This window comes from Bufo gargarizans, chromosome 1, assembly GCF_014858855.1.
Source record: "Bufo gargarizans isolate SCDJY-AF-19 chromosome 1, ASM1485885v1, whole genome shotgun sequence".
In the NCBI taxonomy this organism is placed as follows: domain Eukaryota; kingdom Metazoa; phylum Chordata; class Amphibia; order Anura; family Bufonidae; genus Bufo; species Bufo gargarizans.
The window spans coordinates 732765949-732793046 of record NC_058080.1 but is presented as its reverse complement, the minus strand read 5'-3'; the positions used below and the strand labels follow the sequence as shown (position 1 = coordinate 732793046).

Here is a 27098-nt window from a genome sequence, read left to right as displayed (position 1 = left end):
GGTGAACCACCAGGTCACTTCCTCCTGAAGTAGTCTCTGTAAGATTGACAGCTGACACCCAGGGGTCTGAGACACCGATGCAAGGCACCAAGGGATCCGTCAAAACCGTAGTCAGTAATAGGGTGACATCAGACAGGCAGGTAGATATTGCGTGAATACAGGAAACAGAACCAATTCAGGGCGAGCAACGCACAGGTTGGGTCAACAGCGAAAGATCAGAGCCAGGAAACTGACAGAGGTCAATACACAAAAAGACAACAAAACAGCACACCTGTGCAGAGAAATAAAAAACCTAAGGACCTTATTGTTCAGGCACCTTCCCACAGGGGAAGGTGACTTAAATATCCATCGGTTGACAACCATTGGCTGGGGAAGATTGGGACATGCGAGATGGCCCTTTATGAGTCAGAGGGAAAGAGTGCAGAAAGCACAACCTAACAGGCCTCAACCTGCAAGCAGTAGGAGATTTACCCAGTGGCGGGGCTTGCAAGAAAGAGGAGAAGAGCAGGTGGTGGATCCGGGCCACCAGAAGGCTGAGCCCCGGGACCAGTGAGTAAAACAGCTGTGGCCATAAGCCACCACTGTAACAGATAGATAGATAGATAGTCATAATATAATGCAGTGTTGCTTCATGCAAAACATTCTTCTTGAAATCTTCTCGTTCCAGGTTCTGTATCTAACCAACAGTGGATCAGAGGCCAATGACCTTGCCTTGTATATGGCAAGAATATACACTGACAACTATGACATCATCAGTTTAAGGCAAGTCCGAGCTGCAGCTACTAAATACTATAGCCTTGTGCGCTTCATGCGGCTGGTCTGACCCCCACCACTATCTGCTCCAGAGAACCCCTTTAATAATTGCAATGCTGATTTTGTACAGTGTCCTTTTAACCGCCTCCGGACCGCCTAACGCAGATGTGCGGTCCGGAGGCGGCAGCGCTGCGCACAACGACACATATACGCGTCATCTCGCGAGACGCGAGATGACGCGATATGCGGCCCGCGCATGCGCAGTTCGCGCCGGCATTTCGAAGAGGACCATTTCGTCATCAGCTTGCCAGCCAATGATCGCGGCTGGCAAGCTGATGATTTTCAAAAAAGCCAATCACAGAGCCATATATCAGATCATATTTGTAAATATGATCTGTTATATGGCTGCCTGCTCCTCTGCTGGTTCTTTTCGTCGGTTGGATCCAGCAGAGGAGCAGGCTACACAGTGAGTACACCAAACAGCACACTTTAGCCCCAGATCACCCCCCTGAACCCCAATTAACCCTTTGATCACCCCTTTGTCAATCACTAGTGAAAGGAAAAAAGTGATCAGTGTAAACTGTCACTTTTTTTTCACTGGTATTGACCGTTAGGTTTTAGGTATAGTTTAGGTCCGTTGGTTAGGTAGTTAGCGATCAGTTAGCGCCCAGCCCACTGCACCGCAGTCCGTTATTCGCTGATTAGCGTATCGCTAATCAGCATTTGTACTTTTATAGTATCTGGAAGTGATCAAAACTGATCACGGTCAGATCTATAATAGTACTAGTGTCACTTTAGTTCGCCCTCCACCCAAAACGCAGTGTTTGCCCGATCAGGCCTGATCGGTCGCCCACACGTGCGTTCGCCCACGCCCGCCCCACCGCAGTGACAAAGAAAAAATTTTTTTTGATCACTGCACATTCACTTTACACGCACTGCGGCGATAAAAAAATCAGTTTTGATATTTTTTATCAACCGCAGCGGCCTCCGGTACTTCGCTAGCCTCCCCTTTGTAAGACAGGCTTGCTTTTTTTTTCTTGGGTAGTCTCAGGGAATACCCCTAAATTTAGTTGCCCAAAATGTCAAACAGGGGGTATTCCTCTGAAGAGGCCTACAGGCTTCTGACCCAGTCGGATGAGGAGTGGGAACCCTCATCTGATGAATCCAGCGGGTCAGAATACGAACCTGTAGAAAGCAGTGGCTCTCTGACCCAAAGTTCGGACGAGGAGGCTGAGGTCCCTGATACCACCAGGCGTACCCGGCCCCGTGTCGCTAGACCACAGGTTGCGCAGGATCCGCTTCAAGAGCAGCAGAGTGGGGCTGGTGCTGTCGGATTACGTGGTGAGGCATACACCAGCAGCCCAGCCCTCCCTGGACCTAGTACCAGCACTGCCGTACAACCTGGTGAAGTGGCGAGCACCAGAAGGGCAGTTGAAGCTGGTACGGTGGCAGGTGCAGTAGTGACCCCGTCGCAGCCACCGCAAAGACGTGCCCGTAGAGCCCCTAGAATCCCTGAGGTGCTGGCAAACCCCGATTGGCAGTCCCCAACTTCAGCCGCACCTGTAGTTCCCCCTTTCACCGCCCAGTCTGGAGTTCGGGTTGAGACAGCTCAGATCGGTTCGGCCCTGGGATTTTTTGAGCTGTTCTTGACTGCGGAGCTCTTAGACTTAGTTGTGGCAGAGACAAACCGGTATGCCACACAATTTATCACCGCTAACCCGGGAAGCTTTTATGCCCAGCCTTTCCGGTGGAAACCAGTCCAAGTTTCCGAAATTAAAACTTTTCTGGGCCTCCTCCTCAACATGGGCCTGACAAAAAAGCATGAATTGCGGTCATATTGGTCCACGAACCCGATTCATCACATGCCCATGTTCTCTGCTGCTATGTCCAGGGCACGTTTTGAGGCCATCCTGCGTTTCCTGCACTTTAGTGACAACACCGCCTCCCGTCCCAGGGGCCACCCTGCTTTTGACCGGCTCCACAAAATTCGGCCCCTCATAGACCATTTCAACCAGAAATTTGCAGATATTTATACCCCAGAGCAAAACATCTGCGTAGACGAGTCCCTTATACATTTTACCGGGCGCCTTGGCTTCAAACAATACATCCCAAGCAAGCGCGCCCGGTATGGGGTCAAATTGTATAAGCTCTGTGAAAGGGCCACAGGCTATACCCACAAATTTCGGATCTATGAGGGAAAAGATCAGACCCTGGAGCCGGTCGGTTGCCCTGACTACCTGGGGAGCAGTGGGAAGACAGTTTGGGACTTGGTGTCACCCTTATTCGGCAAGGGGTACCATCTTTATGTGGACAATTTTTACACAAGTGTGGCCCTCTTTAGGCATTTGTTTCTAGAACGGATTGGCGCCTGTGGTACCGCGCGAACTAGTCGCGCAGGCTTCCCCCAACGGCTCGTTAGCACCCGTCTTGCAAGGGGGCAGAGGGCCGCACTGTGTAACGAAGAACTGCTCGCGGTGAAATGGAGAGACAAGCGTGACGTTTACATGCTCTCCTCCATTCACGCAGACACGACAATACAAATTGAGCGAGCAACCCGTGTCATTGAAAAGCCCCTCTCAGTCCACGACTATAACCTTCACATGGGAGGGGTGGACTTCAATGACCAGATGTTGTCTCCGTATTTAGTTTCCTGCAGAACCAGACTCTGGTATAAGAAGGTGTCTGTATATTTAATTCAATTGGCTCTGTACAATAGTTTTGTTCTCTACAGTAAGGCTGGGAGAACACGATCCTTCCTCAAATTTCAGGAAGAGATCATCGAGAACCTCCTGTATCCAGGAGGTTCCGTGGCCCCATCCACCAGTGTAGTTAGCCGTCTACACGAGCGACATTTCCCCAATGTCGTTCCTGGTACCTCAACCCAACAGTCACCCCGAAAAAGATGTCGTGTCTGTAGCAGGAGTGGAATAAGGCGTGACACCCGCTATTTCTGTCCTGACTGTCCTGACCACCCTGCCCTATGCTTAAGGGAGTGTTTCCGGAAGTACCACACACAGGTACACTATTAGCATAGGGATCATCTCACCAGGACAGGCACACAGGGCTATTAGGGCCCATTCACTCACTGCTGCTGCAAACGTCTCCTTTCACATGGGACAAAGTGCATAACGCACTTCGCCACATCTTTGGGCGATTTGCGCTTTGCACATTGACCCATGGGGAAGGAGAGGTTTGTTCTATAAAGGTAAAAAAACAAAAAAAAAAAAACACCAGTAAGCAAAAAGGTTAATGTTCAGTTAAAAAAGTTAAAGTTTATATGTTCTGTTGCAAAGTTAATAAAATTATTGCGTTGCGGCCTGGTTTTTTCTTTTTTTTTTTTTTTCTTTTTTTACCTTCCAGGTGGACCAACCGATCGACCAGCTGCAGCACCGATGTGCATTCTGACAGAAGCATTGCGCTGCTGTCAGATTACACGCAAGTCGGTGTATGCGGCGCTGCAAGACAGGATTTTCTCCTCTGCAGTGACAGATACGTTTGCCAAGGCATACGAGCTGAGGAGGAGGCGGTGTTCCTATGCTTTGGCAAACACTTTGTATAAAAAAAATCAAAAAAAATCCCGGCAATGATTTATTCATCCACATCGATTGATGTGAATGGAGAAATCTGGTTTGCCAGGGCATACGAGCTAAGTGGGTATGGATGTAGGGCGGAGCTCCTATGTCCTGGCAGACGCCTTTCCCCTCCATTTTTTTTTTTTTGGCAGAGATTTTTTCATCCACATTGATCGATGCGAATGAAGAAATCTGTGCCGTTCATTTTTTTCTTTCAGCCCAGAGGCTGAACGGAAAAAAAAATCTCATTACCTGTATGCTCAATATAAGGAGAATAGCAGAAACTCCTAATGCTGGCCATACATGTAATGATTGCGGAGACCCTCAAATGCCAGGGCAGTACAAACACCCCACAACTGACCCCATTTTGGAAAGAAGACACCCCAAGGTATTTGCTGAGGGGCATATTGAGTCCATGAAAGATTTAAATTTTTGTCCTAAGTTAGCGGAAAGTGAGACTTTGTGAGAAAAAAAATAAAAAAAAAATCAATTTCCGCTAACTTATGCGAAAAAAAAAGAATTCTATGAACTTGCCAGGCCCCTCATTGGATACCTTGGGGTGTCTTCTTTCCAAAGTGGGGTCACATGTGGGGTATTTATACTGCCCTGGCTTTTTAGGGGCCCTAAAGCGTGAGAAGAAGTCTGGGATCCAAATGTCTAAAAATGCCCTCCTAAAAGGAATTTGGGCCCCTTTGCGCATCTAGGCTGCAAAAAAGTGTCACACATCTGGTATCGCTGTACTCAGGAGAAGTTGGGGAATGTGTTTTGGGGTGTCATTTTACATATACCCATGCTGGGTGAGATAAACATCTTGATCAAATGCCAACTTTGTATAAAAAAATTGGAAAAGTTGTCTTTTGCCAGGATATTTCTCTCACCCAGCATGGTTATATGTAAAATGACACCCCAAAACACATTACCCAACTTCTCCTGAGTATGGCGATACCAGATGTGTCACACTTTTTTGCAGCCAAGTTGGGCAAAGGGGCACATATTCCAAAGTGCACCTTTCGGATTTCGCAGGCCATTTTTTACACATTTTGATTGCAAAGTACTTCTCACACATTTGGGCCCCTAAATTGCCAGGGCAGTATAACTACCCCACAAGTGACCCCATTTTGGAAAGAAGACACCCCAAGGTATTCCGTGAGGGGCATGGCGAGTTCCTAGAATTTTTTATTTTTTGTCGCAAGTTAGTGGAATATGAGACTTTGTAAGGAAAAAAGAGAAAAAAAAAATCATCATTTTCCGCTAACTTGTGACAAAAAAAAAAAAATTCTAGGAACTCGCAGTGCCCCTCACGGAATACCTTGGGGTGTCTTCTTTCCAAAATGGGGTCACTTGTGGCGTAGTTATACTGCCCTGGCAATTTAGGGGCCCAAATGGCCTGCAAAATCCGAAAGGTGCACTTTGGAATATGTGCCCCTTTGCCCACCTTGGCAGCAAAAAAGTGTGACACATCTGGTATCGCCGTACTCAGGAGAAGTTGGGGAATGTGTTTTGGGGTGTCATTTTACATATACCCATGCTGGGTGAGAGAAATATCTTGGTCAAATGCCAACTTTGTATAAAAAAATTGGAAAAGTTGTCTTTTGCCAAGATATTTTTCTCACCCAGCATGGGTATATGTAAAATGACACCCCAAAACACATTCCCCAACTTCTCCTGAGTACGGCGATACCACATGTGTGACACTTTTTTGCAGCCTAGGTGGGCAAAGGGGCACATATTCCAAAGTGCACCTTTTGGATTTCGCAGACCATTTTTTACAGATTTTGATTGCAAAGTTCTTCTCACACATTTGGGCCCCTAAATTGCCAGCGCAGTATAACTACCCCACAAGTGACCCCATTTTGGAAAGAAGACACCCCAAGGTATTCTGTGAGGGGCATGGTGAGTTCCTAGAATTTTTTATTTTTTGTCGCAAGTTAGTGGAATATGAGACTTTGTAAGAAAAAATAAATAAAAAGGGTGTCTACTTTCCGAAATGGGGTCATTTGTGGGGTTTTTCTACTGTCTGGGCATTGTAGAACCTCAGGAAACATGACAGGTGCTCAGAAAGTCAGAGCTGTTTCAAAAAGCGGAAATTCACATTTTTGTACCATAGTGTGTAAACGCTATAACTTTTACCCAAACCATTTTATTTTTTGCCCAAACATTTTATTTTTATCAAAGACATGTAGAACAATAAATTTGGCATAAAATTTATATATGGATGTCGTTTTTTTTGCAAAATTTTACAGCTGAAAGTGAAAAATTTCATTTTTTTGCAAAAAAATCGTTACATTTTGATTAATAACAAAAAAAGTAAAAATGTCAGCAGCAATAAAATACCACCAAATGAAAGCTCTATTAGTGAGAAGAAAAGGAGGTAAAATTCATTTGGGTGGTAAGTTGCATGACCGAGCGATAAACGGTGAAAGTAGTGTAGTGCCGAAGTGTAAAAAGTGCTCTGGTCATGAAGGGGGTTTCAGCTAGCGGGGCTGAAGTGGTTAATGACTATACTTCTGGCTAATTAATCCTATTTGCTCCTGCAGGAACGGATACCACGGTGCCAGTCCTTACGCCCTGGGGGTGACAGCCATCTCCGCTTACAAACCTGGAGTGGCCAATGGTTTTGGGTGTCATACGGTAACGTTTATTGTTTATTTCTTTCGTTGGTTTAGATTTCACATTTTACAGCAAAAATAACCAGTAAAACCAGTCCGTATACTGCACTATACCAGTCCTATAGATGTTAAAGAACAAATATACACCTACTGAAACCCACCCACCCTGGAACCAAAATGCCCAGAAATCTGCAGGACTCATAGTTCATTAAACTAAGGCAAGTCAGAAGGTGGATTTAGGTGGAGTTCCCCTTTAAGTGCAATGCACTGCAGCAATAGGGACAGCAGAACTACTCATGGAGTGAGGGAGATCGATACCCAGTAATATAAACTGTATTTACCACCCTGGGGTAAGAGGAGGTGATTACACCCAGCATAGCGTAAATTATAATAAACGTCCGATGAACTACTTTTCTCCATCCCTGGGGTTGTAGTCATTGATCCGCTGACTCCACGCTGTCTGATTAGATCACATTATTCTTTATTGCAGCCTTAGGCTCCGCTCTCCTTTGTGTCTGCACATTTCCATGTCTGACTCGGTTGCACTTTTGCTAATATGGATTTATGTGTCGTGATCATTGACATCAATGGAGGGGAAAAAACACAACAGAAAAACATACGTGTAATTACTGTGTGAGGCGCAACAGTGACATGACGTGGGAAAGATTCCAGAAACATCTGGACCCATATTTTTACCAGGCCGTTTTGTTTCTTTTTTTTTTGTGGTGTGGGAGTAGTTGTGCATCTGTACACAAGATATGTATGCAGGATTTATATAGCTACTAATATATAGCTATTACATAGATTTATACCGCCACCACTAGGGGGAGCTCACTATACATAGATTTATACAGCCACCACTAGGGGGAGCTTACTACATATAGATTTATACAGCCACCACTAGGGGGAGCTCACTACATATGGATTTATACAGCCACCACTAGAGGGAGCTCACTACATATGGATTTATACAGCCACCACTAGGGGGAGCTCACTACATATGGATTTATGCAGCCACCACTAGGGAGAGCTCACTATACATGGATTCATACAGCCACCACTAGGGAGAGCTCACTATACATAGATTTATACAGCCACCACTAGGGAGAGCTTACTATACATGGATTCATACAGCCACCACTAAGGAGAGCTCACTATACATAGATTTATACAGCCACCACTAGGGAGAGCTCACTATACATGGATTCATACAGCCACCACTAGGGAGAGCTCACTATACATAGATTTATACAGCCACAACTAGGGAGAGCTCACTATACATGGATTCATACAGCCACCACTAGGGGAAACTCGCTACACATAAATTATACAGCCACCACTAGGGGGAGCTCACTACATATGGATTTATACAGCCACCACTAGGGGTAGCTCACAACCCATGGATACATGGATTTATACAGTCACCACACCACTAAAAGGTACTCACTAAAAATGTGATTATACAGCCACCGCTAGGATGAGCTTACTGCACATGGAATTATACAGCCATCACTAGGGGGATCTCACTGTGTATGAATCTATACAGCTGCTACTAGGAAAACCCACAACATATGAATTTTTACAGCCACCACTAGAGGGCACTCACTAAAAATTGAATTACATAACCCCCACTAGGGGCCCACTGCATATAGATTTATACAGATTTATATGTATGTGTGAGTAGTTGTGATACCTTCCCCCCCCCCCCTTCCTTGGACCACAAGGAAATAGAGGGAGTGAGCCTTCTGATTTATGCTGTACTGCCCCGTGAATTCTAGGTACCCTGCTGAAGGCTTGAGGACCAGCATGAAGTTTCCATGTTCTTTCCTTGTTTGCAGGGGTTTCCCCATGCAGCAGTCTGTCGCATGTTAAGCAGAGGTTGTAGGTGGGCGTCTGTGGCTGGCACTATAGGGGCACTGGTGTTTTGGAGTTTTGGCCGGCACTGAGGGGCATCAGTCTAGACGAGAGGGCTACACTGAAATGACCGTTAGCTCTCAGACCATCCTACTGTACTGTCATGGATCTCTAAGAGGCAATGCTCCATCACAGGCTGCACCACCCACGGCATAATGCCACTAGGTTGCATAATTCGCTTTGTATGGAAATTACCGCTTCCATGGGTCCTCATGACCTTTTTGATGAATTCTAATGACCCTCGGCTGCAGGAGAAGAATGTGCACCTGGTCCTTCCTCCTATTTATCAGCCCTATCATTGGCCTCTCCCTACACAGCAATGCCGTGGCACAGCCAAATCTTGTGTGGACCTGCGCAGGCGCTGAACCGCTCCTCCTGCAAAATGGCAACCTGAAAACTATGGTCCAGGCTTAGTCAAAAGTCTTGGAGCAGGATGCAAAAAATGTATTAAGAGGCGCAAGTGACTTTTGTACGCTGGAAAACAGGTTCCCCCATATTTTTGCCAGTGATATTGGGAGGGTCTGGGGGGAGACTCCACCTATAGCAACCCACTGACAGCTGCCAACACAAAGGGCAAAACAGGGACATACGCAGGGACAACCACGCTGGAGGACACAACAACACCGACAACAAAGAGGGGAAAAAAGAATACAGTATGGTGGGGATATCAGGGCTAGCCCCACCTTACAGGCTGGCGTAATAGTAGGGTGAGGCATGTTGCAGTTTTTCTTTTATATTGTATCATTTTTATGTCTTCTTTATAGACAATGTGTCCTGATGTATTTCAAGGCATATGGGGAGGAAGCCATTGCAGAGATTCCCCTATTCAAACCACGCGGAGCTGCTCCTGTTCTCCTGGTAGGATCCGTGATGAATTATATAGGTCAAAGACCTCCAGATCAGAGAATTGGCATCTCTCACTCTAGAGGACCCCAAGCTTGTAATACTTCATTTCCCCTGTGGTGGCGCCGCAGGGAAAATCAACACTTGCTCCTGGGTCCTCCTGATCACTGCAACTTCTGATCGGCTTATTTTTGTTGGACCCTTCAAACAAAAGGAGACCACCTAAAGAAGACAGTCCCTTTAAGACTATTCTGAGCTAAAATCTAGTGATCTGGGGGTCTCGGCCCAAAGACATCTGATAGGTCACAACAGTGGCGTAGCGTGGGTTGCCAGCACCCGGGGCGAGCCATGTATTGCCCCCCCCTCCCAACCTGTGGACACGCCCCTTTTACAGCTAATGTAGCAGTCCTATGTAACCCCACAGATAACATGGTGACAACGCTCTAAGTACAGATGATGTAGTAGATGGGTATAAGGCCCCAGAATTCAGAACACGCACAGTGTGACCTGAAGTCTGGGGCCAGGATGCAGCAGGGTGCGCCAAATTCTCAATCCACCCCCCCAACCCTACCGTATAACAAATATGTGTTTAGACATTGCATACATCACTACAAAATATACAGTATAATACAGCAGCACATACCTCATCCATCCAGTGATGTCTCCTGTGATGTAGACTTTCCTCAGCGTCTTCATTCAGAGATTAGACCGCCATGACACCTTCTTTCAGCCGCGTCACATCTCTGCAGAGTTTTATTAATATTAGTTATTATTATTATATATAATGCCCCACTCTGTATAATGACCCCTCTGTAATATTAGGATATATAATGGGCCATTATATATCCTAATAATACAAAGGGGGCCATTATATATAATAATTATCCAGAGGGTCCATTATATATCCTAATATTACAGAGGGGTCATTATATATAATAATTATACAGAGGGGCATTATATATATATATATATAATATTAATACAGAGGGGGCCATTATATAATCCTAATATTACAGAGGGGTCACTATATATAATATACAGAGAGGCCATTATATATTATAGTTATACAGAGGGGCCATTATATATTATAATAATACAGAGGGGCCATTATATATTATACAGAGGGGCCATTATATATCCTAATATTACAGAGGGGTCATTATATATAATAATTATACAGAGGGGGCCATTATATATCCTCATATTACAGAGGTGTCACTATATATAATATACAGAGGGGCCATAATAAATAATAATTATACAAGGGGCCATTATATATTATAGTTATGCAGAGAGGCTATTTATAATGGGCCCTCTGTATAATTATTATATATTATGGCCCCCTTGTATAATTCTAATATATAATGGCCCCTCTGTATAATATATAATGGCCCCTCTGTATAACTATAATATATAATGGCCCCTTGTATAATTATAATATATAATGGCCTTCTGTATAATGTATCATGGCCCCTCTGTATAATATAAAACGGTACCCATTCTTTAAATATACTGGCCACCTCCATAGTGCCCCCAGTATGGCCCCCAGTACTTACATAAAAAAAATAAAAAGTACTCACCTCTCTTCATCACCTCTTGCAGTCTTTGCTTGGGCGTCCCGGCGCAGGCGGTCAGGAACACATCACCGTGCCCTCCTGCGCCGCGTCATCGCGTCATCTCGCGAGACCCGGCGCAGGAGGTCACGGTCATATAATCGCGATCTCCTGGACTCCTGTGCCGCTCTACTGCGTATTAAAGCTTCGTGCCAGGCGGAACGGAGGGGATGGGAGCCATAGGCTTCCATCACCCTCATTTTACTGCCTTCTGCCTGGCGCCCCCTACAATTTGGCGCCCGGGGCAACGGCCCCCCTGGCCCCCCCCACGCTACGCCCCTGGGTCACAATAACGGGAGTGCATAAAATCCCCCAAAATAGTAAATTATTGGATTTAAAAAAAAAAATATCTGGATAAACATGACAATTCCATAATAATGTGGACGCTTGTTGCTGTTCCATGGATCAATTTACCCCTTTCTCTGTTTCTCCAGGCTCCTGTGAAGCAAAAGATAGATATATCGAACAGTTAAAGGATACCCTGAACACTAGCACTGCCAAGAGGATAGCCGGATTTATAGCTGAACCTATCATGGTAAAAAAAAAAATTACACAAAAGTTGTCCGATTCTGAACAATATTAGAAAGTATCAGTCACCAATGTAGGGGTGTGTACAGCAGTGTCTCAAAGGGGTTGTCCAGGATTAGAAAAACATGGCTTTTTTCCAATTCCAAATTTCCCTTTTCTTCCAGGGCGTTGGAGGAGTCATTCAGTATCCCAAAGGATTTCTAAAAGATGCATACGAGCTTGTACGAGAAAGAGGAGGGTTATGTATAGCGGATGAGGTAAGTCTCTCTTCGTAAAAGTAGGGACTCAGCTTAGAATGACTCTCTTTGGCTCACCATGCTGAGGCTCATTTGGTTCAGCCTACGGGCAGAGGCGCACCGCCAATGAGGCCAGGTGAAGATATTGCCTCAGGCGGCAAGACCTAGAGACAAGTGGGAGCGGTGGCAGGACCGTGGGACATGAGCGCTTCCATTGTGGAATCTCTCTGTATTCTACTGTATCACAGTATACCTTTAACAGTAGGGCTGGAGGGAAGGGGTCAGGTTGAGAATTTGGCATGTGGCTGTTTAAATTTTTGCCTCAGACTGCAGAAAGTATAGGTGCGCCCCTACCTACGGGGAACTATTATATTATCTTTTCTTCACTGGTTTAAGCAGAGCAGCCAATCAGAGGAGTCAGAGCTGCAGGGTGAGCGAGCAGCTTGAACCAATGGGGAGACAGGAGGCGTGTCTCAGACTGCCTGAAACTCCCTGTAGCTAAACAGTAGTCTCAGATCACAGCTGTGCCCTGACAGAACGGAGCTAAAACGCAGCCAAGGAGCACGATCTTAGGAAAAAGACTAGCAGGTGATCACCCCCTGTAAGTCCTGAATTATATAGAATAATAAAGGCTATGGACACCTTTGGGGCATTTTTTATAATTGCCTTTTACTTATTTTGGGCTGAAAATCCTTTTTTTCTTAGTTTCTTTATTAAAAATTTTCAACCATATTTGAGATACAAGGGTTAAAAAATCAGTCTGTTTGAAGAATATCACTTCCCAGTCCTGTCAGCTGACAGCTCATGTATAGCTCTTATCTCTGATCTCCTGACCTTCATAAACGCTCATTTAAGCCATATTCTTATCAGTTTGATAATAATTTAGCCATAATGAGCATTTGTAATGTCAGGAGATCAGAGATACTGTAAGTCTGCACATAAGCTGTCAGCTGACGGGACTGAGAATTGATTCTCTGCAGACCCTTAACCCTTGTATCTCAAAAATGGTCAAACTTTTTTTTAATAAAGACCAGTTGAAAAAAAAAAAAATTCAGCCCAATATAAGTAAAATGCAATCATAAAAAAATTGCCCCAAAGGTATCTAGACAGTCACCTTAAAGGCGTTTTCAACGGACCCCGGCTGGACCCGCTGTAATAATCACTATTTTCCGGCTCCATCACTGCTCAGCCAGCCCAGCGGGTCCCAGGTCTCCCCATGTCAACATCCAGTTTGATGAATGGTGACGTGACCATTGCACGCAATGACTGGCCTCAGCAGTGTCATGTCACCCATGACTCATTGAGGTGCTTCATGGGTGACATGTCACCACTGCAGCCAGTCTTTGGCAGTGGTCACATGACCCGGCGCCAAACTGGATGTTGATGTGGGAAAACCCGGCACCTGCAGAGCTGGCAGAAGGGGAGGGATGAGCTGGAACACAGTAGTGGGGGTCGGGTAAGCACGATTACCGCCGCTGGTCTGGCCACGTTGTGGGGTGTGTTAAAAAGCTTTGCAAAAGTCAGCACCCCCTTCAAGGTAAAATGTCGCACTGGAGCTACTACCATCAATTGTATTCTGGGGAAGAGTAGTGCTGTAATGTGGCCCCCGTACAGAGCACAGAATGGCGGCACCTATAATCTATCTCTATGTCCTGCTTACCCCGGATACAGGTCCAGACTGGTTTCGGAAGAACTGGAAGCCATTATTGGGGATTTCAGACTCATGAGGTTATGCCTGATATCGTGACCATGGCCAAGGGGATTGGTAATGGGTTTCCAATGGCTGCTGTGGTGACAACAGAAGGTAATTGATAGATTAGAAATACGATTACCAGTAAATAGAGGTTGCTGGGACCCCCACCAATCACAAGAATGGGGACCCCATACCCCACAGTTAATGAATGGATTGGGAGGTGAAGCATGCATACCCCCCACTCCATTCATCTCCAGAAAGAGGGAGTGGCCGCGTGCATGCTCTACATTTCCGCTCCTTTTATTTCACAGGTCCTTGTGGGTAGGGGGCCTCCATACATGTTATCGGTGGGGGTCCAAGAGGTTAGACTTATCTAATATACTGAATAGTATATCTGGCTAGGCAGGGATTTTATAGAAAATTTGTCCCTGATAAGTAATAAGTAGGGACACATTAAAGCCATTTTTACAGAGTTTTTCCTCATAATTTTAGCCCTCATAATACCACCATATAGCATACAAATAATATAGCTATATAATGCCCACATGATACCATCTTATAGTGCTTAAATAATATGCAGAATTCACACAGTACCTCCTCTAAAGAATCCACTACATTTCATAATACTGCCATATAGTGTCAAAATAATATAGCTATATAATGCCCACATAATAACTCCTTATAGTGCCTAAATAATATGGAGAATTCACACAGTACCTCCCATAATGTCTATTACATTTCATACCACCCTATAGTGTTAAAAAAAATATAGCTATATAATGCACACATGATACCAACTTATAGTGCCTAAATAGTATGCAGAATCTATAAAGTACCTCCTGTAAAGAATGCATTATATTTCAGAATACCACCATATAGTGTGAAAATAATATAGTTATATAATGCACACATGATATCACCTTATAGTGCCTAAATAATATGGAGAATCCACGCAGTACCTCCCTTAAAGAACCCACGACATATCTTATAATACCGCCATATGGTGTCAAAATAATGCAGCTAAGTTATGACCGCATAATACCTCCTTAAAGTGACTAAAATCCAAGTGTCTAAAATGTGGAGAATCCACTACATTTCATAATACTGCCATATAGTGTCAAAATAATGCAGCTATATCATCCCTACTACTTTATAGTTCCTAAAAAAAAAATATATGGGATCCACACCGTACCGCCTGTAAAGAATCCACTGCATTTCATAATACCGCCATTCACTGCTAAATAATACTGGGTGACAGTTTATTCCTGGAGCCTTGGGTCCTGCTGTCCATATTAAATCCTCACAGGTCATTTCTAAGGACCACCCAAGATCCGTCTGAGACACCTCCAAGGCACACCCACTTTGGGACTTATTTGCACAAGCCATGCTCCTTTGGCGGTCCATTCAATTACGCAATCCCCCCAAAAAAACGTGACGGAAGGTAGGTCTATATCAGTTTTTCACCGTTTATTTCTCATTTCAGAGATTTCCACCTCCTTCAATCGCGCTCTTCATTTCAACACCTTTGGCGGGAATCCCATTGCATGTGCGGTTGGCTCAGCGGTCCTAGATGTAAGTTTTATGTCCACCCGCATTACTGCTCTCTATGTGTACGGCTAGCACGCGCTCCTCAATCTTTTTGGATCCCAATATAGTTTTCTTTTTTCTTAGATTTTATAAAAACTTTATTCAACATTTGTTTTCTTTCCTCCTAATAAGGTTACTAATGTAGAATTCCCACCAGTCTTGGGCCTGGGAGCCATTGTTAGGTCCCCCCGTTACATGGCAACCCAAAGGAACGAGGGGGTCGCATTCTGAGGTCCATGTCTCGGTCATCATGTGATTGCAGCAGTCAATCAAGACCTGCTGCTATTATGTCCAGGCTGATGTCACCACGTCATGTGGTGGTGGCTGGCCACCATGATCACATGACATCACAAGGACTTCACGCCATTGTCTGTGGCCGAGAAGCTAGAAGTGGGATAGGTGGGAAACAGCAGAGCAGGAAACAATTTGGGGTCATAACTTATGAACATATGGATAGTAGTCACCGAGAAAGAGGAGTCGTTGCTAGGCAACCTGAAGTATCACTACATCCACATTACAGGGATGTGTAGTTGCTAGGCAACCGACAGTGTCACAACCTACACACTATGGGGGTCATTTATCAAACTGGTGTAAAGTAGAACTGGCTTAGTTTCCCATAGCAACCAATCAGATTCCTCCTTTCATTTTCCAAAGGAGCTGTCCAAAATGAACAGTGGAATCTGACTGGTTGCTATGGGCAACTAAGCCAGTGCTACTTTACACCAGTTTGTTAAATGACCCCCTATAAGTATAGGCTGTTGCTATGCAACCTGAAGTAACACAACCTCTACACTATAGGGATGTGTAGTTGCTAGGCAACCTGAAGTGCCACAACCTGTACACCATAACGATAAGTTGTTGCTAGACAACCTGAAGCACCACAACCTGCAAGCTAAAATGACAAGTGGTTGCTAGGCAACCTTTAGTACCACAACCTGCACACTATAAAGATAGGTTGTTGCTAGGCAACCAGAAGTACCCCAACCTGCACACTATAGAGATGAGTAGTTGCTAGGCAACCTGAAGTACCACCACAACCTGCACACTACAGGGGAACTACTCCACATGGGAAATCACCACTAGTGTTCTAGATGTCTTGTACTGTACATCCCTTCAAGTACCCCAAAACAAAAGTACAGGACCACCAGTCATATCTAAAGAAGTTGCCCATCTGTCATTCTCTACGAGCAGCTTTCAATACAATGACCGACACAGGACAAGTTTGTGTCACTGACGGTCTTCAGATGTTCTCCCACCCCTCTCTCTAGGTGATTGACGAAGACGGTCTACAGGACAACTGCAGGACGGTGGGGAGTCATTTCCTGCAGGAACTTTCCAAGCTTCGGGATAAGTTTGAAATTGTTGGAGACGTTCGTGGGAAAGGACTGATGATCGGGGTGGAGCTGGTGACGGATAAGGTGAGCACGGTGGAGGACAGAATCTATCTTCTGGGGATCCATGAGAACATGCGAGCAGAAGCTTAGCAGGTCATATTCTACTTCGCTCCCTTTTAGTGCAGGAGTTTTGCGTTTCTTCCATCTTGGAAGATTACCAATTAAAATTAAAGGGATCATCCACTTTGGACAATGACTTTTTGTAAGACGCCTCCCCCAACACTAAGGAGATCACAGGTTGTCCTTCAGCTGAGATCCCCAGCGATCAGCTGTAATCTGAGTGCTCAATTTCCCTGCAGCGCCACCACAGGTGAAATGAAGCATTACACTTTTGAAATCAATGGGTTGTATGTGTAAGGCATGAGCCCTCCAGAGAGTAACTGCAATGGCTAACAGATGAGGGTCCAGCATGTCGCCCCCACCCCAATTTTTTTTAGTAATGGGTTTTTAAACCAGGCCATCCCTTTACCCGTTTCATGAAATTACTTACTTTTACTTCTTCAGAAAACACGGCGACCACTCCCTGCAGAAGAGCTGAACATTATATGGGAGTACTGCAGAGAAAACGGGGTGCTGGTCGGAAAAGGAGGACTTTACAGTAATGTAAGTTTGGCTTTAGGGTAGGGTTACACCTCACTTATATCTATAGGTCAGGCTGCATAATGACAGCATCAACAGTGCCATTCAAGTTCCCACCCACAAACAGTGCCCCCAGTAATTGTCAGCCAAGTGCCCCTTCATAAACCGTTCATTTTATGTCTTTATATGGGTCAGTGCTCAGTTTTTGGAAAGTCCAAATCCTCTGTTTCCTTCACAGAATTATATGAATAAATTCCACCTGTCCTCATCAGCCACCAGGGGGAGCTCACTGTATACATAATTCTACAGCTCCCATTTAAGCCAAAGGGAGTAATAATGTATAAGCATCAAGTTCCCCCTAGTGGTGAGCGTGGGAAATCTCTGCCTGCTCTAGCAGGAGTCTGAGAAATCTCCCCCAATTTAATAAACTCCTAGCCTAGACACTAAGGTATTTGGGAATCATTTACAAAACTTGTATGCCAACCGGCATACAAAAAGTTGCAAGATTTGCGACTTTTGGAGGCCTCCACCTCTTAATGAATTGGCCTCATGTTACCCCAGAGGCCTTTTTTTTTTTTAATTAAGACTGGTGTGTGAAATGCCCGTTTTTAGTAAATTACCCCCTTTGGCTTCAAAATGGTTACAGCTCCCTTCTATGTGATTTGTGGGCAGAGCTTATGGAGGTATGCCCACTAGTGTGCCAGTCCTCTGATCATTCCCAATAACGTGCACACAATCCCCCAGGGCATGCTTCGCGACTGCTGCAAACAGAGAGGAGCTGGACTGTCCGCCTCACCTACTGTGAATGATGGATGCAGTGTTATTAAATATCTAATATATAAAGCAGTGTGTATGTATGTAATGTATGCATGTCCGCTAAAGGAATCCGCACCGTCACATTTACAATCACGAAATTTGGCACACAGGTACATCAGGTGTCCGGGAAGGTTTTAGACCAGGCCTCAGCTCTCTAGGACGTACAGTTCCTGAGATATTCCCAAAAAATGAAGTAGCCAATAGAAACCTGGACACATGATCCTTATCGGCCAATAGAAGCTTGGAAGCCCTTAGTCTCCACATACACGCAGTTTTACACCAGGTTTCCATAACAACCGAGCCATTTTTCTTCACTGCTGTAGGTCAAGCTTTAAGGGGGCAGGGGGCGCTGTGGATGACACTTAAGGGAGCAGACTGCTGTAGAGGTCACAGTTAAGGGGGCAGGTAGGGTGGCCATTCAGTCCACAGACTGACTTAAAAAACCCTCCCCTGGGTATTACTAAGCCACGCCCCCAACCCATTAGGCCACGTCCCTCCCATTCCACTGCCAATGGGGATTAAAAAATGAAGGTAAAAATCAACTTCTGTCAGATGCAGGGGTGGGTGGGAGGGTGACTTTCTCCCTGCAGCTCACGCTCAGATAGAGCAGTGCTGCTGTCTAAGAGTGAGCTGTTCAAAAGAACATCCCTGTGTCTGTCCAGGCCCTGCACTGGACGGAGGACAGGGAGTCTGAAAGCCAGACTATCCAGCCTAAAACCGGACCTCTGGCTACCCTAGGGGCAGGCTGCTGTAGAGGTCACAGTTAAGGGAATGGTCCGCTATGGAGGTCAGTGTTAACAGACAGATTGCTGTAGAGGCCACTGGGTGGGGTGTTGTCGAAATCACTGTTAAGGAGACGGGGTACTGTGGAGGTCACTAATAAAGGGGCGGCCAATGTGGAGGTCACTCTTAAGGTGGTGGGCTGCTGTGGAGGACACTGTTAAGGGGGCAGGGAACAGTAGAAGTCACAGTTAAGGGGACAGTCCCCTATGGAGGTCACTGTTAAGGGGGCGGGGTGTTGTGGGGTTCGCATTTTAATGGAACGCGGCTCTGTAGAGGTCACTTAACGGAGCGGGGTACAGTAGAGGTCACTGTTAAGGGAGCGGAGTACTGTGGCAGTCACTGTTAAAGGGGTAGTCGCTGTGGAGGTCTCTGTTCAGGGGGCCAGGAATGGTGGAGGTCACAGTTAAGGGGACTGTAACCTATGGTCAGTGTTAAGGGGCGGGTGCTGTAGAGGTATCTGTTAAGGGGGCGGGCCCCTGTGGAGGTCATTTTCAAGAGGGTGGGGTCCTGTGGAACTCACTGTTAAAGGGGCAGGCTACTGTGAAGGTCAAAGTTAAGGGGTTGGCTGCTGTGGAGGTCCCATTTTAAGGAGGCAGGTCACTTTGGGGAGGGTCAGTGTTAAAGGGTGGGGGGCTGTACTGTAGACGTCACTGTTATAGGGGATACGGTTGATATCTTTTAACGACACAAACAAATGAAATAGATGAAATATACCCGTGCGAAGCCAGGTCCTTCTGCTAATATATAGTGTGTTATCTGTGATTGTAATCCTGCCTGTGTGAATAATGAAAGGATGTGATCTCTTCAGAACAGGAAGTGTCAGCCTATTGTGAGGCTCTGTGGTCAGTCAAAACGGCAGGATTATAACTCCTTAATTTAAATAAATAAATATATATTTTTTTTTTACTTCTCTCAACAGATATTCCGTATCAAGCCTCCAATGTGCATCAGGAAGGAAGACGCAGATTTTGCGGTGGCGGTGTTAGAGGCAGCATTAACTAAATACCTGGACGGAGCAGCCAGATGAAACTACAGACAAGAAGGCCACAGCTGTACCGTACTGACCACAGGAGGAAAATGACAAATTTCAATGGATTTGGATAATAAACAGGACTACTATGTAAAGTGACGCCGTCCGCTCCGCGTCAGGAGGACCAGCCGCCTCATTATATAATTACTCTGTAATTGTGCCAAAATAAATGTTATATTATTATGCCTTTCGAGATACACAGTGATGTTTTTGAAGATGGTGTGTATGGCACCCAATTTATTTAAAGGCTAAGGCCACCTGTTGGGGGCAAGTGTTTCCTTAATGATTGCATTCTACTCCTTTTGGGCTAAAAATCATTTAATTCAATTGGTTTTCACTAAAAATTTCCAGCAGTTCTTGAACTACCGTACAGTGGTTAAATGAGAGTACCTATAGACTGTCAGTTTCGATTGAGTCCCATCATCCAGCAGACCCTCCTGCTCGGTCTGTAGGCCTATTCTTTGAACTCCTGCCACACTGATAAGAATATGGCTTAAATAAGTGCTTATGAGCCTCAGGAGATCAGAGTTAAGGGATGCACATGAGCCGTCAGATGATGGGATTCAATGTAAACACAGAACCCTGCTGCTCTTCAAATACACAGATTACACCGTTGTGGCAGAAATTTTTTAACAAAGGCCAATTTACAAAAATAATTTTTAGCCCAAAATAAGTGAAAAGCAATAATAGAAAAAAAAATATATAATAAAAATTGCACCCAAAAGGTGTCCATAGCCTTTAACCGCCTCCGGACTGCCTAACGCAGGATCGCGGTCCGGAGGCGGCTGGCTCAGGCAGAGTCACGCATCTACGCGTCATCTCGCCAGACGCAAGATTTCCTATGAACGCGCGCACACAAGCGCGCGCGTTCACAGGAACTGCAGGTAAGCGAGTGGATCTACAGCCTGCCAGCGGCGATCGTTCGCTGGCAGGCTGTAGATGCGATGATTTTTTTTTTAACCCCTAACAGGTATATTAGACGCTGTTTTGATAACAGCGTCTAATATACCTGCTACCTGGTCCTCTGGTGGTCCCTTTTGCTTGGATCGACCACCAGAGGACACAGGCAGCTCTGTAATAAGTAGCACCAAACACCACTACACTACACCCCACTGTCACTTATTAACCCCTTATTAACCCCTGATCACCCCCCTGTCATTGAACACCCCCCTGTAAGGCTCCATTCAGACGTCCGTATGCGTTTTACGGATCCACGGATCGGTGGATTGGATCCGCAAAACACATACGGACGTCTGAATGGAGCCTGACAGGGGGGTGATCAGGGAGTCTATATGGGGTGATCACCCCCCTGTCATTGATCACCCCCCTGTCAGGCTCCATTCAGACGTCCGTATGAGTTTTGCAGATCTGTGGATCTGCAAAACACGGACACCGCGGATGCGCAAAACACATACGGACGTCTGAATGGAGCCTTACAGGGGGGTGATCAATGACAAGGTGGTGATCACCCCATATAGACTCCCTGATCACCCCCCTGTCAGGCTCCATTCAGAAATTTTTTGGGCACAAGTTAGCGGAAATTGATATTTTTTTTATTTTTTTATTTATTTTTTCTTACAAAGTCTCATATTCCACTAACTTGTGTCAAAAATAAAATCTCACATGAACTCACCATACCCCTCACGGAATCCAAATGCGTAAAATTTTTTAGACATTTATATTCCAGACTTCTCACGCTTTAGGGCCCCTAAAATGCCAGGGCAGTATGAATACCCCACGTGACCCATTTCGGAAAGAAGACACCTCAAGGTATTCGCTGAGGGGCATATTGAGTCCATGAAAGATTTTTTGTCCCAAGTTAGCGGAAAGGGAGACTTTGTTAGAAAAAAAAAAAAAAATACATTTCCGCTAACTTGTGCCCAAAAAAAAAAAAATCTTCTATGAACTCGCCATGCCCCTCATTGAATACCTTGGGGTGTCTTCTTTCCAAAATGGGGTCACATGTGGGGTATTTATACTGCCCTGGCATTTTAGGGGCCCTAAAGCGTGAGAAGAAGTCTGGGATCCAAATGTCTGAAAATGTCCTCCTAAAAGGAATTTGGGCCCTTGTCCTAGAATTTTTTATTTTTTGTCACAAGTTAGCAGAAAATGATGATTTTTTTTTTTTTTTCTTGCAAAGTCTCATATTCCACTAACTTGTGACAAAAAATAAAAAGTTCCATGAACTCACTATGCCCATCACGAAATACCTTGGGGTGTCTTCTTTCCAAAATGGGGTCACTTGTGCGGTAGTTATACTGCCCTGGCATTTTAGGGGCCCTAAAGCGTGAGAAGTAGTTTGAAATCAAAATGTGTAAAAAATGCCCTGTGAAATCCTAAAGGTGCTATTTGGAATTTGGTCCCCTTTGCCCACCTAGGCTGCAAAAAAGTGTCACACATGTGGTATCGCCATACTCAGGAGAAGTATGGTAATGTGTTTTGGGGTGTCATTTTACATATACCCATGCTGGGTGAGAGAAATATCTCTCTAAAAGACAACTTTTCCCATTTTTTTATACAAAGTTGTCATTTGGTATTTATCTCACCCAGCATGGGCATGTGTAAAAAGACACCCCAAAACACATTGCCCAACTTCTCCTGAGTACAGCGATACCACATGTGTGACACTTTTTTGCAGCCTAGGTGGGCATAGGGGCCCAAATTCTAAAGAGCACCTTTCGGATTTCACAGGGCATTTTTTATACATTTTGATTTCAAACTACTTCTCACGCATTAGGGCCCCTAAAATGCCAGGGCAGTATAACTACCCCACAAGTGACCCCATTTTGAAAAGAAGACACCCCAAGGTATTTCGTGATGGGCATAGTGAGTTCATGGAACTTTTTATTTTTTGTCACAAGTTAGTGGAATATGAGACTTTGTGAGGAAAAAATAAATTTAAAAAAATCATTTTCCGCTAACTTGTGACAAAAAATAAAAAAGTTCTATGAACTCACTATGCCCATCAGCGAATACCTTAGGGTGTCTACTTTCCGAAATGGGGTCATTTGTGGGGGTTTTCTACTGTCTGGGCATTGTAGAACCTCAGGAAACATGACAGGTCCTCAGAAAGTCAGAGCTGCTTCAAAATGCGGAAGTTCACATTTTTGTACAATAGTTTGTAAACGCTATAACTTTTACCCAAACCATTTTTTTTTTACCCAAACATTATTTTTTATCAAAGACATGTAGAACAATACATTTAGAGAAAAATTCATATAGAAATGTATTTTTTTTTGAAAAATTTTACAACTGAAAGTGAAAAATGTATTTTTTTTTTGCTAAAATGTAGGTAAATTTTGATTAATAACTAAAAAAGTAAAAAATGTCAGCAGCAATGAAATACCACCAAATGAAAGCTCTATTAGTGAGAAGAAAAGGAGGTAAAATTCATTTGGGTGGTAAGTTGCATGACCGAGCAATAAACGGTGAAAGTAGTGTAGTGCAGAAGTGTAAAAAGTGGTCTGGTCATTAAGGGGGTTTAAGCTACGGGGGCTGAAGTGGTTAAGGTCATGCGCCTTGGTGCACTCATCTGCAGCGTTCATTGGCCCTCATGTACTAATAAAGGCTAGAGAGTACAGTAGTAACGCATCTAATTTACTACAAAGCGCACATCTCACGTGAATTTGGCGCACTCAGCTTTCTATCCCTCTTTGCCTGCTATGGAACAAACAGATTTGTGCCATAAATTTACGTAATTTCCCCATACTCCAGTTCCATTAGTCCTATACCAAGTCTCCCGGGAGACCACATCCACTTTTGTCCTCCTTCCTTGCCAAAAGGTGAGAATGGCTGCAAATCATGGCAGAAATTCTGTCCGCGTTTCGATTGCGACCTTTTAAGTGAATTTTTCACCGCAAATTGGAGACAAAAAAAGGGGGCATTCTCAATATGAAGAAGGGGAACTCGTGAAGCCTCCCTTTCGCTCACTGGAGTTGCTGCAGGATAATGACTAAATTGTGAATGTACTTGAGCAGCTATTATACAACTACTACTCCCAACATGCTCTAACAAACTGTGGGAACTAGAGAAGCAGCACTGTCTTAGGGTACGCGCACACATTCCTCTAACCTACTGCAAAAAAAAAAAACTACATTACTGGAGCTTTTACTGCAATTTCATTTAGCTTAGTTTTTTTAAAGAGACAGCGCCACTCGTAGTGGGACGAGTCAATGGAGTGATAACACAGAAAACCGCGTCACTTTTAGGCCTCATGCCCACAAACGTATTTTGTTTCCGTGTCCGTTTTTTTTTTTGCGGATAGGAAGAGGGCCTATTCATTTCCATAGGTCTGCAAAAAATGCAGACAGCACACCGTGTGCTATCCGCATCTGTATGTCCGTTCTGCAGCCCCGCAAAAAATAAAATATATATAACATGTCCTATTCTTCTCTGTTTTAGGCATTGTTACAATGGATCCGCAAAAAAAAAGGATGGCATAGGGATGTCATCAGTTTTTTTTTTTTTTTTTTTCGGATCCGCAATTTGTGGACCGCAAAACACATACGGTCGTGTGCATGTAGCCACATTGCCATGAACTGCAATCAATGACTAATAAGAACAAAGCAAAGTTAATTGTGGTATTAAAATAATTTATTTTCAGCTGTACAAGTTGGGAACCGGTGAGTAACTGCAGAAATGCGGGACGGCGGGGGTCGTAGGTCACCAGAAACGCCATGGATTCCATACAATCCGCAGCAGCTACTCCTAGGAATAGTTACATCTCAATCCTAGGGTCAAGAAACCATGAACTTTCTCCTGTCATCAAAAACCGCTAGATGATCCCTCCATATGACAGCCAAAACATAAATCCTCAAGATTTCTGACAAGCAGATGTAGCAGAGCTGAGTGTGTCATTCTACCAGTACATGTAGATGTTTTATACAAAAGGGGTATTCCAATAACATGTTCTCTCCTATCCACAGGATAGGGGATAACTGTTAGATGGGTGGGGGTCTGACTAACGAGAACGTGGGTCCTATATCTGCCTGGGTGAGTCAAGCAATTCTTGAGCATACGTACTGCGGCTCCGATCTTCTCTATAGGACTGGCGATTACACAGCTTCATTCATACAAGGAACAGGGACCCCCGTTTTCATGATCCTTGGGGGTCAGACCCCCACCCCTCCAACAGTTATCCTCTATCTAGTATGGGATAACTTGTTGCAACCGAAATATCCATTTAATCCTGATATAATGAGAAATTACACGGCTCTCTATTAGTGTTTCAATTTCTTAATATTTTCAAAATCTTTGCTTGCTGGGCAGAAAAAACATCTCCTGCTAGTTTGTTACAATGTATCAGTCTGGAGGCCGGGCTGTTTAGCTCACAGAGCATTGTCTATACTGGATACAACTGTGCTAGTTTGTTACAATGTATCAGTCTGGAGTCCGGGCTGTTTAGCTCACAGAGCATTGTCTAGACTGGATACAACTCTGCTAGTTTGTTACAATGTATCAGTCTGGAGTCTGGGCTGTTTAGCTCACAGAGCATTGTCTAGACTGGATACAACTGTACTAGTTTGTTACAACGTATCGGTCTGGAGTCCGGGCTGTTTAGCTCACAGAGCATTGTCTAGACTGGACACAACTGTGCTAGTTTGTTACAATGTATCAGTCTGGAGTCCAGGCTGTTTAGCTCACAGAGCATTGTCTAGACGGGATATAATTAAAGCACATGTTGATGTAAATATCAATAATCACAGGATTTTAACCTCTGGAGATAAAGAAGACTTGCTTTCATTCACTGACAGCAAGCAGAGATTGAATTGCATAACTTTGATCAACCTACTACAGGGAGAACCCAGACAAGCGTCGGCGGGGGTCCCTGCAGTCGGCCTCTGAATGATCTATATGCAATCTATATTCAAATTTGCATTGTTGTGCCCCCTTCCTCCAGTATGTACAGATCAGCCCTGCTGCATTGTATAGACACACAACTTTTAAGTTATTGCCGCCATATGGTGCTCCACAGGAGAACAGATCCACAATACGGCATCAGACGGATTTATATGGGGCAGATTTATTACTGCTGGATAAAATGAGAGCAGAGAGGCAGAAGCTGCACCGATTTTATCTAGTGGTTACACTTTGTATGATAAATTTGGCGCTGCTCACTAGAGGTCTTGAAACTTCCTGACACCACACCAATAATTTACGCACTCATTAAACTTGGCACTCTAACGACTGTGTGGCGTCATCACATTCACTCCAGAGATCTGCTGTCTGCCTGGTTTCTTCCTGCTCCCTGGATATGCGTTGTGAAGCTGGGAGCACTTTTCTCCTGGTGCACCGATGAAGAAGGGGAATGCACAGGCCTGAAACTTCAGGAGGAGGATTATAGCCCAATGGTATAACTGTTCTCTGAAGGAGACCCGTCCAGATCGCTAGTCGGGTAAATCCATAACAATTACCCTACAGCCAAATGTTCAGGTTTCCTGATGCAGTTTTGAAAGCCAAAACCAGGAGTGAATTCAGAAAAGAGGAGAAGCTGTATCTATCCTTAATATTGTCTCTCCTTTTATGATGAAACCAGAACGTGTGGCCGTACCCCATCACGTTTTCTACATAACAGCATGCCTATGACGTCATATTGGTATTATCCTCCAGAGCTGCACTCACTATTCTGCTGGTGGAGTCACTGTGTACATACATTACTTATCCTGTACTGATGCTGAGTTACAACCTGTATTATACTCCAGAGCTGCACTCACTATTCTGCTGGTGCAGTCACTGTGTACATACATTACATTACTTATCCTGTACTGATCCTGAGTTACATCCTGTATTATACTCCAGAGCTGCACTCACTATTCTGCTGGTGGCTTTATTGTGTATATAAATACACCGCCATACAAGATACGTAAAGTATGCACACAGCTCTGGAGCATTATAGAGTAGAGCATAAGTAATGAATGCGCACAAATTGGCCACAAATGACAAAATAATGCTCATAGGTGGACATCGTGCACTGTTAAAATGCTTCTGAATTGTAGCTTTACTTAAGATATAAACCTTCATGGGCTTTTTGTATTATTGTTTTCAGCTTTAAGGGGCTAAAAAAAAGGACATTAATCCAATAGGTTCTCGGTACCTCTACTTTCACACTCGCATTTGGTGCGGATCGGTCATGGATCTGCACAGACGGA

The 27098-nt window shown here is 44.6% G+C and overlaps 1 protein-coding gene across 1 annotated transcript in view; it reads left to right on the top strand.

Annotated features, from left to right (window-relative positions):
• AGXT2 (alanine--glyoxylate aminotransferase 2) overlaps positions 1–20140 on the top strand; it is a 45558-nt gene extending 25418 nt beyond the window's left edge. The window contains exons 5-14 of the mRNA XM_044276416.1: positions 668–762; positions 6863–6956; positions 9613–9706; positions 11739–11839; positions 11997–12089; positions 13740–13872; positions 15245–15333; positions 16617–16766; positions 17247–17345; positions 19840–20140. Coding sequence (XP_044132351.1) covers positions 668–762; positions 6863–6956; positions 9613–9706; positions 11739–11839; positions 11997–12089; positions 13740–13872; positions 15245–15333; positions 16617–16766; positions 17247–17345; positions 19840–19947 — 1056 coding nt within the window. The 3' untranslated portion in view covers positions 19948–20140. The remainder of the gene's footprint in view (positions 1–667; positions 763–6862; positions 6957–9612; positions 9707–11738; positions 11840–11996; positions 12090–13739; positions 13873–15244; positions 15334–16616; positions 16767–17246; positions 17346–19839) is intronic.
• The last annotated feature ends 6958 nt before the right edge of the window (positions 20141–27098 follow it).